Here is a 14243-nt window from a genome sequence, read left to right on the forward strand (position 1 = left end):
GTCTGTTTCCATAGAATAAAAGGGAGCACAGTGATTATATTATACAGGTGTGTTTTTGCTCAGAAATGAGAATCCTTGGCTCCATTGTTAATCCGGTGCAAGTAGAGCATCCTAGAAGAGAGCGGATTAGTCGCCTCTTAGGCAATGTGTGTGTTTGTGTGAATAAATTGCATTTGTGTAGTGTGATTGCTGTGTGTGTGTGCTCTGGGAGTATATGCTGTAATGTGTTATGCTAACTGAGGAGTAAATGATGAGGTGTGAGAGTATTATCGGCTTGGCTGAGCTGAGCCACCGCTTTCAGGTCTCAGCATCTCAACTGTTCATTAGCATAGCAGCTACATGAAAGAGCTGCGTCAGTCCCCCGCCACACACATGCACACATGCACACACACAAACTTTCTCCTCAAAAATAGTGACTAAAAACAGAATATAAGATGTACTGCATTTGGCTGCTGTGTACTTAGGATGTCTGCACAATTTTGTGCTTGTCATAATTTCTTTAAGAAAAAAAAAAAAAAACAGTGGGCAGAGCTAAAGGAACGGAAAGCAAAAGTAAAGAAATGACTTTCCTGAATTTCATTATAATGCAGTGTCTCTCTCTGTGTCTTTTTGTCCCCAACACCAGGTCATCACACTGGAAGGATGGGTAGATATTATGTATTATGTGATGGATGCACACTCCTTCTACAATTTTATATATTTTATACTGCTCATTATTGTAAGTACCACTTTGAAATCATTTAATCCTTTTCTCCCAGCCGTTTGTTTCTAGTCATGTTTAACCTAACGCATGCCCCAAATTTAGTCATTAAAAGACAAATAAACTAATAACTTGTCTGATCCAGACAGAATTTTGTTAAAGACCCACTCTTAATTCTGCACAGTCGGAATTATACACATTTGTGTAATCCTTTGCACAGCTCTGCATAGCCTGCTTTGTTGTTGTTTGAAGGCTCAGTAGAGATTCATGTGTATGACATGTTGCTCCTGAAAATATTTTTGTATATTTGTATTTCAGTTGTGCCTTAGAAAACCCAGAATAAGCTTTGTAATGTTCCCATTAAACTCTGCTGGGAGCATAGCTCCTTTCTGTTGAAGCTGTTAGACTTCTTATCTCTGTATAATTTCGCTCTTATCATGCCGTTGTGGGGGTTTTCAAAGATTCACAGCTTAGGCTATATTTTACAGTGCTGTATGAGCTCCCTGCCTGCCTGTCATTTGATGTAAGAGTACTTATTATGCATTCAGAGGCAGAGGGAGAAAAAAGATGGGGGAGAGAGAGAAGGAAGGAAGGAATAAAGTGATTCACAGAGAAAGTAAGACAGAAATTAATATAAATGAGAACGTCTGAGAAAATAATTTTTTAAAAACATGGAGAATGTATTAATTTAACTTCCTGTTGCTCTTTTAGTAACATACAGTAATGACATGTTAAATAGATATTTAATTATAGATATTTCTAATTTTCTGTCAGGGGCTCCCCATTAGAGCACAATTTTATCAAAAGAAAACAGAGTTAGTTGTATGACTCCTTGAGCTGACCAAACATAATAATAGTAATGTCAGCCTGATACAACAGTCCTGCATTAAAGCATCATAGTGATAATATTTTCTTTTTGAAACTCTTATAGAGAGCCATTGATTCAGCTGCATGATAGATTAGCAGCAATAAAATAAAACAGCACCACAAACTACATCTTCCAGAATGACCATACAGGTGAATCAGCCTTAATGAAGGGCGGAGCATTGTATTATTAGATTAGTTTTAGCTTGGTGCAGCTAATATACTACCAACTGAATGTTTATTATACTTTTGACACAATGATCTTCTAGTTTATCATGAAGATTTTATATTTTTACCATTAATATTTTGTGTTTTTTCCAAAAAAGTTTTCTTCTTGCTGTAACACCACAGAGCAGACCTGTCAGATGACAGTTACCTGCTGCTGTGTCATTACGAAGTGTCCCAGCTGCAGTCCTATCGTTTCAGCTGTTATTTCCCTCTCCACCCAGGTGGGCTCTTTCTTCATGATCAACTTGTGCCTCGTGGTCATCGCCACCCAGTTCTCTGAGACAAAGCAAAGGGAGAATGCACTGATGAGGGAGCAGCGTGCACGCTATATGTCCAATGATTCCACACTGGCAAGTTACAGTGAGCCAGGTTCATGCTACGAGGAGATGCTGCGCTACATCAGTCACCTTTACCGGAAGTTAACACGCCGGCTGCAAAGGATATACTCTGGATGGCACAGGTTAGATATATAAAAATGCACACAAACTATTTGTGTTGTGGTTGGTTGGTTTTTTAGGCCCAGAAATACCCAATTAAATACATAACATAAACTGACGTCAGCCTGTTTCCTAAAAGTCACCATGTGAATGAAAGAAAATCATTTCATTTGTGTAACACCACTGTTTAATAATTATCTAAATGGATTATTCAGAAATAATCTAGAAATGTATTACAGAGCAGGGGCAGTTAAAAATCAGCAAAACCCTTTTTGGCCATCTGTACCTTTGATACTGTGGACTTTATCAGCTAGATCCATTTTACATACACTTGTACAGTAGATTTTCTCTATTATTGTGAATTTTACTGTCAAAAACATCAATAGAAAATCATTTCATTCAAAATATAATTACATTCTTTCCCAAGGTTAAAATTAACCATGGCTTGGCCCAGCATTTCACAGTCTGCTTGTCCTCTTGTGTCTATTTGAAACACATGATGAGTCAGTGGGGTCAACTAAAATGTGTTTTGTTATGAGCTTTTAATAATTTAGTAAGGTTTGGTAATTGTGTATCTCAGAGAATTATATTACACAAATGGCCCCCAAAATTGTTGAGAACCATGTAGAAATTAATTTGGATGCGAACACAAACATACACAGGAGCCTGGAAGTAAAACCTTCCCTATCCATGTTCAGTTGTTACTCATGTCTCTTGTCCTTTGACCAGTAAACGACGTAAAAAGGTGAATCCTAATGGCAGTGGCGGAGGCAGTAATGGCGGGGGTAATGGACACGGCCATGGTTCCAGCAGAGGCTGCGGAGGCTCAGGCCCGGGTAATGCATTGTGGTTGAGGCCGATCCATAACCTTCTCCAGCACCATCAGCACCAGCACTGCCGCCTCAGCAATGGGGGGGAGCACACCACCAGCCTGGCAACCACAGTGCACATGGATGGAGAAAGAGGAGTTGGAGAAGTGGAGGAGCTGGAGATGAAGTCACTTCCTGTCCGGAGAGGAAGTACAAATGGAAATAGTGGTGGCAGCAGCAGCCCAGCTGTTGTCACCCATGGCATGGGGGCTTTGATTGGGAGACTGAATGGAGGGATGAACTATCCGACTATTCTGCCATCTTTCGTGTGCAGCTACAGCAGCAAGACACCACCCCCCCATTCCCAGCAGTGTGACTCCAGCCCAGAGCAGCACCCACCAAACCACCCAGCGTCTGAACACTCAGACACACTGGACAAGCTTTACCAGCTCATGGGACAGCACAGTAAGTGGACACACATACACACACACATAGAGGACACCCTTGAAATTTTATACATTAATTATTGGAAATTCTTAAATGTCAAATGTGATACATCTGGAATTTGGGTTTTACTGGTCACATCTCTTTCCTGCCCCAAAACTCAAAATCTACACTAATGGGAAAACCTGAACCACAGGAAAAATAATCATCCAAGCTTAGTAAAATGAAATTTGTTACAAAAATAAAAGCGTTTAAGTGTATAGTGTATAAGATAAACAAATAAAATAATTAAAAATGAAAGTGTAGTGACACGTGGTCCTTAAACATGGGTCTGATTAGTCAAACTGTTTTTCAAATTAAGAGGGGTCATTCTTCTTGGGTTTTGACTAAAAGCAGATAACACTGTGAAGATTTGTGGTTACTCTAGTGATATTGATCAGGGATGTACTCAGTTCTGCTGTTTACTGTACATCTTTCTGGATTTCACTGTTCTTTAATTCTCTGTCACATTCACTCTGGTCCACTGCTGACCTCTTGTTTTCTTGCTCTTTCGCTTTGCAAGTACCTCTTCCCCAGTTTGACCTGAAGTAGCCTGTCATTACATCTGCTGTGTGTGCATGTGTGCGTCTCAAGCAGCACTTAGAGAGGAAATCCACGTCTCAAGTGTTACAGTCATCAGTGGAGAGAGGTGGAGAAAGGGGGAGCATTGAGGGAATCAACACAGTCTCTGTGGAGTAGCAGAGGGAGGAAAAGTAAGCAGTGTAAAGTAACATAAACACAGGTATGCAATGGCATTTTTGAAAAATGTGGAAGATGAAAGAAGAAACAGATGGAGCTGAGAAGAGAGGCGTAAAGTATGAAAGATTCAGATCCAGAGGGAGGCTGAGGGGAGATATATAGAGAAAAATATATTAGATAAATAGAGAGAAAAGAGGGGAAGAAGAAGGGCTCAGGGAAAGGCAAGAGCCAGAGAGAGAAAAGGACAGAACAGACAGAAGAGACAACACGAAGCTGCGTTTGCAACGAAAGATCAGAGAAATGCAGCAACATGATCATCTTGTCAGCACACACCTGCCAGCTCTCTGAGCACACTTAAGTACACATGAATTAGTTGCTTGCAGGAGTGAAGAGTTAGCATGTGACGTGATCAATATGATCAGAGGGAGAAGAAAAGAAAAACGCCTTCGCTGTGTGTTTAAAAGTCAGTACACCTCTCATCTGTGCCAAGTCAATATGAATCGTGGGGGGAGAGAGTGTAATACGTCACCTGAAAGTACATCACCTCTACTACTAAGGCATGTTGCAGATCACAAGAGTTAAATTCTCTTCGGTAGACTCTGATTTAATGGTTTGCATTTGATTGAAACCTAAAATCCAAATATGGAAATGCAGTCTCCAGTTTTTAAATGTTTGCTCTGAGCGTCATCAGATGACTCAGTCTCAGCTAAACCTTGCAGTGTAATGGGATTAGGGTTTGAATGTGATTTCTGGTTGAGTTGCCTTCTTATACCTTGAGAGCACCACAGTTCTTGGGCATATTTTTCAAGCCTGAAACTCTCAAATCGAATTGTAGCATAAATGTAATCTAATCTAACATAATATAAATTAATGTAGGGGTTGAATGAATTTGAACAGATCTTTGTCTGCCAGACAGATATGCTCCCTAAAAAAACTCTGCTTAAAGAATTTGTGAGAATACGAACAATCTGTCAGGAGGAGTTGGACTCAAAGAACGTGGATAATTAGACAAGGAGCAGCAGAACTCACAAAAGCCAATGATATATGATAACAGCTCTCATAACCCTTGTTTATAGCTTGATGCATTAGATAACACTGTAAACAGCATTAATGTCATGTTGAAGATCCTTTGGAAGAGATGATGTTTCCAGAAGTCAAGCTTTGCTTTTATTAGTTTCCAAGTGTGTGTTGCATTTCTTCCACACTAATTTTAAGTGGATGTAGTCCGAGAACAGAGGGTGAGAGGACCAGCTTTCACTGCTCCCTGCACAAACCAACCTTTTTTGGCTTTCTGCTGAGAAAGGACATCCCTTTAGCACTGTGTGCAAAACTTCACAAGTAATAAATATTTATCCAGGCTGATCATCGAACTATAATGTTTCGCTGTGTTTATCTCTTTTTCTTGTTCTATAATAAAAATATGAGGTTTTCCTTTAATACAAACACTCAAATATTTACTCGGTTTTTTTTTATCCTTCCTAATGACATTGCAAAGTCGATATAACACTATATTGTGTCAGAGATTTCCCCAGAATATATTTAATATCAAAATTTCTCTTAGGATTGTGTTTTGTGCGTGTAGCCATGATAATCCAAGTCAGAGAAGCAAGACGTTGACAAAAATCTTGATACATTCATCTGAGTCGCCTTCAGTTATCCTTCACTCACAGCACTAACCTTAATGAACAGCAGCCAGTCCTTTGCGGCCAATGATTTGAAGATTTGATTTCGCCCTGTGCTTCGCCTCTCAGGCTCCACACAGTTTGTCCTATCATGCTGGTGGAGGTTCCTGGGGCTGAACACAGCTAGAGAAGACAACAGGACTGAACTATTTACTTCCATGTTATTTCCAGTGTATATTCTCCTTGCTGAGATGAAACATAAATAAATTAAAGATGATGTCATTTTAGGAAGAGTCAGTGCATACACTACTGAGATGTATTTACATGCATACAGCAGTAGCGGTTCAAAGAGTCATACTGTCGTGGTTTCCACTTCTATCACGACTGTTCTCCATGTGCAAAGCAGCATGGTATGTTCCACTAAATGTAGATACATAATGTAGAACATAAGGTAATGTACATATGTCAGTGTATTGTTATACGTAAGTGTATTATTCAGCATATATATACTGTATATTATTACTATTATCAGATTTGACAGATTAACCACATAATAACCGTAGAAATATGAGTTTAAAATATGAACTATTCGCTTTATCATGAACACATTTTTACTCACGTTCATCTATGAAACTATACCACAAATAAAAGTTTGATTAAATATTAACTTATACATGTCTGATCTGCTCAGTAAACCCAACCAGCACAAAACCACTATACAATTAGAGCCACCAGTCAACGTCCACCCTTTCCTCCTTTCAGGTCGCCAGAGGCTGCTGTACCAGCTGGCAGGCGTGGTGCCCAGCCCTCTGCTCCTGGAGCTGCTCAGCTGCCCTAAATGTGCCCGCAGCCTCGAGACACTGGAGCTGGAACTGGGAGACCTGGAGGGAGGCCGAGGAGAGGCCGATGGACTTCACGACTTCCCCCAGGTCAGAATGGATGGTGGTGCGCTGATGGTGATGGTAAATAGTGACAATAAATCTTGCTGAAGTTCTGGCATTAGTGATGATGGCTAAATAGAGAAAATCTCAGTTGATTTTATCACAGCATTTTAATCTCTGTTGCCTTACTTTAAATAACTCATCCATCTTCCACTAGGGTGGAGATCTGAGAAGACGGGGGGTCATGGAGTACAAAAATGGCACTGTCCGGGCCTGGACAGACTTCAGGGACAAATTGAGGAGGATTGTGGAAAGTAAATACTTCAACCGAGGGATCATGATTGCTATCCTAGTCAATACTCTCAGCATGGGGATAGAGTATCACGAGCAGGTAAGAACACTGACTATAGGGTGCAAGGTGAATGAGAGCTCTGAACAGTTCAGCTCAATGCTGCAAACCTAAGAGGGCTTCATATACTGTAGGTCTGAGAGTCTGCAATGAGGGTATAGTGGGTGAGGGACTAAAAGAAGAAAGAGGAGCGGAGGAGCTATGCTGTCCTTTCTCACACACAAATAACCATTTAGGCACTTTCACACACTCTGCGGGATTATGTTTCTAGTTTACTCTGTGTGGCCAACATCTGGGAAGCATCTGCCTAATAACACTGCTTCCCATTCTCTTCCTCTGCTGTCACACACTGACAAATTTGTGTGGTTGCACAGACACTTTCACCTGCAGTTTTTACACCTAAGTACGTCTTACATTTCATTCCTCACTAGAAAAGCAAAATGTTAACAAACCAAAGAGAAGATTCTGGTGCAAGCAGAAGGTCCTGCACCCCCTCTCACCTTCCTCTCCCCTTCTCCCTCTCCCTTTTCTTCTAATTCCCTTTCTAGGGTGTGTGTGTATGTGTGTGGTGTGTGTGTGTTTCTGTCTCTGTGGTATAAACATAGAAGCGACTAGGAGAGCTCTGGCCTTATTGGGCCATTAACATACATACACACTCTGAAGTGTTATATAAAAGTCCCTCCTCCCCCTGTACTCATCATTCCCATTATGTGACACCTAGCAAAACTTTATGAGACTATGAGTGCATATGTGTGTGAAGAGGGGCATGGATGTAGGTGGCATAGTGCAGACAGTGTGAGAGTATTGAGAGAGAGAGAGAGGCAGGAAGCGGCAGAGAGATTTAGAAAAAGAGGAGGATGATTGATGCTTGTTTTTGCTGTTTACATTGATTCCAGATTACAATCACATTGTTGTTATTACATCTGTCTGGAAGTAAAAGCACACATGTGGACTAATTGATTTAAACCACATTATCTGGCCACTCAAATTAGATTCTGTCTTTAACTTTACATGCATTTTGACAAATTCAGTACAGTAAGAGTATTAGTGTTAAGTGGCCTAGACTACTACATAAAAGCATGGCCCTGAACTCTAAAATGCAACTAGATGATGTTACTTAAAAAATTATTATTTTAACAGTGACTGATACAAATCCAAATCGATTGGTCATAAGCAAAATGTATGGACAATAAATTCATAAGATTATATCTTTATAATAAATCAGTTTTATGTGCAGACACAAACACGAAGTTAAACAGTATAATAACTGTGTTAAAAGCCCCAACAGGTTTTTTTTTTTTTACCAGTTAGTAAATATGTAACATAACACCTCAATTTGAGTGTGTGTGTTAGTTTGTGCTCATTTTGGCAAAGCTGTATATGTCAATCATTGTAAATATATGCAATATATGCATATATGCTATTTTGCTTATATTCCAGGATAAACAATATGATTTTGTCTGCATTATTTCACTATTTATTTAGTTATGTCAGTGTCCTGCATTATAATCAAGGTTATTTCTCTGTTTTGCTTGAGAAGCTGGTGTGTGTGTGTGTGTGTGTGTGTGTGTGTGTGTGTGTGTGTGTATATGTATATGTATTCTTAAGGGAAAGGTCATGTGTGGAATTGTAATCATATGTCAAAAGACAGAAAATGCCTTCCTAAGTGCAGAGACAGAGTATTTATTCTGATTGATTTGCTGGTCTGTCAAATTTAATGATGGCAGTGAAAAACAATGTCTAAACACACAGACTCATAGTTCTGAATATTAATTTGGGACTCCAGTAGATTATGTATAATCGAGAAAGCCTAAGAGCATCAGATACGGTTACTAATCGTCACTGCAATCTAGATCTGCCACTGTGAAATGAACTTCTCTTGGTGACATTTACAAATGTAGGGAAAAGTTTCTTTTCATTTCCCCTGTCCGCATTTTTGTGCAGTTCCCAGGATTTAAATAGACCCTGCTGCTCTGTGTGTGTCGTCTGCAGAACCAGAACCAGAATTCAGTTTGTGGATTTGGTTTGGTTTTATTAAAATCCATGCCAGAGGTTTTAGTGCTTCAAAACCCTAAGCTCTTATATTTTTTACCTTCTGCTGTTCATTTATTTTGTATTGCTTTAGCCTACCAGTTCAGCCATACTGGTCTGAAAATCAGTATGTGCAGCCACATTTGTGATGTTGTAAAGCATAAACACTGACATGTAGCACAGTGGGGAGACTATGGCCCTGCAAGTCCCCATGATGCTCTTTTGTTTAGCTGTGGTGAAGACTGTGGGCCACAGAGGTAATGAAAAGGCCACCAGTCTACTGTTCAATAATAATGGATGTGAGTCCTGTGTTGTAGAATAGCTGATTAGAGATCCTGTAAAGTTGTTATTTTCTGGCTGGTTAATGGAAGAAAATATGAAAAAAAAAAACAGCCAGCAAAGAAGCTCTGTTCGTTTCTCACTGTACCTCACTGTTTTTGCACAGGTGTTTCTGCTTTTGCTTTCTAGCTCCATGACTGTCCCAATTAACTCAAAAGCTCATCAGCTAAAACAGTAAACATACAAGACGATCGTTCATATTGACGATGAGAACACAGCTGTACCACTGTGTTTATCTGAAATGTAAATAATTGATCACTGGATTGGTTTTATATTGAACCAGACACACACCCTTGATATGATCAGGCTGCAGTATATCAATACCTGTGTTAAGACGTGTCAATGCAGTGAATCATACAGTGTGTTTTGCTGACAATATTTCTTCAGAAAATATAGAAATATTACCCATAAAGTCTGAAAGACCTCCAACTGCAACTGAATTTAGGACTGACACATGTACTTGAATACCTTTTTGTTAGGAAACACTCACCCCTGCTAGTCTCTTAAAGTGGCTATAAAAAGGGGGGGGCTCTGTGTGTGTGTGTGTGTGTGTGTGTGTGTGTGTGTGTGTGTGTGTGTGTGTATGTCACTGTTTGGGAAAGAGTGAGCTGAGTAGCGGAGTTGTGTGTATTATGGCGCCCTCTATCTGTGACCATAATCACAGAATCACCAGTAATCAGAATAGATTATAATAATTATAGTGTAGTAGTGTAATATATACCTGTACTGATATAAGAAGAGATGGTGCAGACCTCTCATAATATAACTCATATATGATTGTTGATATATTTTATATGCATTATATATTCTATAATTTCCATCAACATTTAACACAAATGTTTCTATTGTGTAAAATAATGCTGGATAAAGCCTGACCTCTGTGATAGTAGCACAAAGTGTCAGACGTTATATATTAATTTTGTCATGTGTTTATTAATCCACAATATCATCTGCCTACATTTATATATCAAGATACAAAATGGGCTTTGGACCTGTTTCTTGTTGATCCCCGACATAAAAAGAAACACAATTCGTTTTAATGAGTCTGGCCTGCATGGCATGAGAATATTTTGTAATTGTGGATCACAGGCTAAAGGGCTTTACTAACTGTGAGGTCGAATACAGAGTTCAAGAACTAATGGTTTTAGAATGATTCAGTCATAAATATTCATTATGTGTGAATCTCTGGACTGTACAAAGCCTGTTACCAAGGGCTGATGATACAGTAAAAGAGAATTGCAAGATGAGAAGAGTGTTAGATTGGCATTTATTTAGTGTGAATGCAGGAGTGTGAAATGAGATTTACACCTGATGTAAAAAGTCCATGCATAGATAGATAATAGATTTTTATAAGACATCATGACAGTTACATGTTTACGTTACAAGTGTGAATCCCTTTGCAGAGTCAGACTTCATTTTTTTGCCATTAGATGGGCCATTTAATCCTTCGATTTACTGAGCAGGTGAAATTATGTATTTACAAACCAAGCAGCAAACCAACATTAAAAATTAGCCTACGTTTTATTTCAAGTTTCACATTTATCTGTTTAGTCTCAATCATCAAAGATATGTGGAGAAAACACAGAGCAGTAGTTAAAAATAATAACTTAAATAAATTCTGCTCTGGGGGTGTGTGGCAGCCAGCGGAACATGAAAGGTCACATAGATAGTGGGATGAATCAGTTCCATATTAGATATTAGGCTATTCTGGATACACAAGTCAAGGAAGTGAAAGTGAGCAGGGGCTGGCTTTGGTGGGCCAATGATCCAAAGTAGACCTTAATTTCCACCATGAAGAAACACAAGAAGGAGGCTGCACTCGTGGATGTTGTTATATGATATGCTGGGAAATGGTACATTTTGTATCATATCGTTTAAACGTTAAGATGCAGCCTCATAATAAATTTACCAAAGGACAAAATTGCTGGATCTTTCATAAAATGCTTTATGAGAGGACTTGATTAAATCTCACTGTACTGTGAGGAAAGTGGAATGGAATAGCAGTGATAGATTGGTGATGTTGGTCGCATTTGATTGATTGGGTCTGACTGCAGCATTGAACTTGACTGATAATATCTTAGCTCGGGGTATGAAAAACCAAAAGGGTTTTAGAGCTCCAAGATAATAGAGTGGCAACATCAACTAACCCTGTCTTTCTTTTCTTTATTGATGGCTTGTTTGCTTCATCTCTGTCATCACTCTTCCTCTTGCTTTCTCTCGCTCCAGCCCGAGGAGCTGACTGATGTGTTAGAGATCAGTAACATCGTCTTCACCAGTATGTTTGTCTTGGAGATGGGCTTCATGCTGCTGGCTTTCGGCTTGTTTGGATACATCAGAAACCCCTACAATATCTTTGATAGCGTCATTGTAATCATCAGGTAATAACAGTCCACTATTTCAGTGTGTATCCATCTGTGATCTATACCGCTTATCCTGTCCAGGGTCGCAGGGGAGTTGGAGTCGATTGCTAGTCTATTACAGGGCTGACACCTACATACAGACAAACACTTACCCTCGCCTTCACACCTACGGACAATTTAGAGTCACTAATAAACCTAAACTGCATGTCTTTGGACTGTGAGAGGGAGCATGAGATATTTTTTAGAGTGTAAGTAAGGGGGAAAAGTCAATTTATCAGTCATATGTAAACATGCTCTAAACAGACTTTGCTGTAAAAATGTAAAGATGGGTCCTTTTGTAGTTCAGAAACCTCTGGTGGCTACACAGCTGCTTATAAAACTATCATTTTGATTACAGAAACAAATGCATATTCAGTCAGTGTTGATTTCACAAGCTACACGACGACAAAGCTTCTACTTGAAGTGGCCAAATGGAAGTTTTGCCTTTTCGGTCCAGTAACACTGTGGTTGTTTGTGGTTCTCAGTGTTTGGGAAATAATTGGTCAGGCAGATGGTGGGTTGTCAGTCCTGCGAACATTTCGTCTGCTGCGGGTCCTGAAGCTGGTTCGCTTCCTACCTGCCCTGAGGAGACAACTGGTAGTGCTAATGAAGACCATGGACAATGTGGCCACATTCTGCATGCTGCTGATGCTTTTTATCTTCACTTTCAGGTATGCACAAACAAACCACATGAGCTTCCCAGCTGGTCTGTCTGAAAATATACATTTCTATTATTATTTTTAGTAACATTTAACCTGTAATGTTTGCCTTGTCTGCAGTATACTAGGTATGCATCTGTTTGGTTGCAAATTCAGTCTTCGGACAGAGAACGGAGATACGATCCCGGACCGCAAGAACTTTGACTCTCTACTCTGGGCCATTGTCACTGTGTTCCAGGTCGGTTTTTCAATAATAGAATTAGAGAATTCCCAGTTAGTTTGCAACAAAAGTGCCATAGTCTTTCAGGATGTGCTTATTCACAGATTGATCTCTCAGTTTTTTCAGTAGGTTGCCTCAATATTTGCCAAAATCATACTACGTTTTGGGACATAATCTGATTTACTTCCCTGCTGATGCCACTCTCATGTCTCATGTCTCCAGTCCGTTTCTCGTGTGAGCCCCAGGTTCACGAGAAGTATTGTTTTTAAAAAAAATGCTAACATTATTTGGCTGCCAGTGTATTTTAAATTGCAGTATACCTACTCATACAGCTAACCTTCACACTACCAGACGGACATACATGATTGCAGTATATTTATAAAAGATACAAGTGTGCACTACCCAACAAAACTGCCAAGTTCTGCATATTAGTCAAATGCTGTTAAATGAGTAATTTGCTGATGTACACCCACCATCTCTGTTTTGCTATCATTTCTATTTTTTGCTCTCCCTATGTAGATGGAGATGTGTGTTCAGTTGATCCAGATAGATTGTCCTCTTTTCTATACTGCATGGATCAGTATAGAAAAGTTGGAACATAGACGTGACTTGGGGTGTGTGTGTGTGTGTGTGTGTGTGAGAGATGCTGACGAAGTGTTTTTAGCAGATCCTGTGGACAGTTATTTTCAGTATATAGTTACTGTAATCTCTGCACACATGCACACAGTATAGACACAGCAAACTTCCTGCCACTGTGTTTGAGTGAACACTGCCCTAGTTTTAAATGCTTTCATTACTCACTCACATAAACACTGCATGTCAACTCTCATTTATTACATTGAACTAAAGTGACGTGGTGCAATAAAAGTGGCTCAGTACTCAGCTATGTAAACCATATAGACCTGACAACAGCTGCTCAGGTTCTTTCCTTCCCTTTCCGCCTGCCCCTTTCTTTCCCTTTTCTCTCTCTTTCCGTGCTTCCCATTTTATAACTTCCTTTGTGTCTTCCACCTTTTCCTTATTTACGTCAAAATCTCTGACTGTGTTTTCTTCAATCTCTAGATTCTTACCCAGGAGGACTGGAATGTGGTGTTGTATAACGGCATGGCTTCCACCTCTCCATGGGCAGCTCTCTACTTTGTCGCTCTCATGACTTTTGGCAACTATGTGCTGTTTAATTTATTAGTTGCCATCTTGGTTGAGGGCTTCCAGGCAGAGGTGAGAATTTTTGCATACAATATGTAGTTTTTAAAATAATTATCCTGATTATCCTTTTTTTACTTTTAGATTTTTATTTCAAACAAGGTGCGTTTTGATGTGCTTGGCTCTGGGTTTAGGTGATCATACAAGATCATACCAGACACAAAATTTTTTTTTGAAATGGAGGAGAAAATTAAGATTATTACCCGCACCACTGATAATTTCACATCATCAATTATTTCTCATTCAGCCCTGTTCCCCTGTGAGCCCCAGGTGCACAGCCAGTCAGACGTGAAAATATCCTCTCCTGTGCTTTAGTTAGA

General features: G+C 39.6%; 1 protein-coding gene across 1 annotated transcript in view; it reads left to right on the forward strand.

Moving 5' to 3' along the window:
* Positions 1-14243, forward strand: part of cacna1ha (calcium channel, voltage-dependent, T type, alpha 1H subunit a) — an 87070-nt gene that overhangs the window by 53922 nt on the left and 18905 nt on the right. Inside the window, exons 8-16 of the mRNA XM_026324934.1 lie at positions 626-718; positions 2014-2252; positions 2959-3503; positions 6605-6771; positions 6941-7114; positions 11669-11820; positions 12327-12512; positions 12621-12738; positions 13783-13938. Coding sequence (XP_026180719.1) covers positions 626-718; positions 2014-2252; positions 2959-3503; positions 6605-6771; positions 6941-7114; positions 11669-11820; positions 12327-12512; positions 12621-12738; positions 13783-13938 — 1830 coding nt within the window. The remainder of the gene's footprint in view (positions 1-625; positions 719-2013; positions 2253-2958; positions 3504-6604; positions 6772-6940; positions 7115-11668; positions 11821-12326; positions 12513-12620; positions 12739-13782; positions 13939-14243) is intronic.

Source organism: Mastacembelus armatus, chromosome 8, assembly GCF_900324485.2.
Source record: "Mastacembelus armatus chromosome 8, fMasArm1.2, whole genome shotgun sequence".
NCBI classification, from domain to species: Eukaryota; Metazoa; Chordata; class Actinopteri; order Synbranchiformes; family Mastacembelidae; genus Mastacembelus; species Mastacembelus armatus.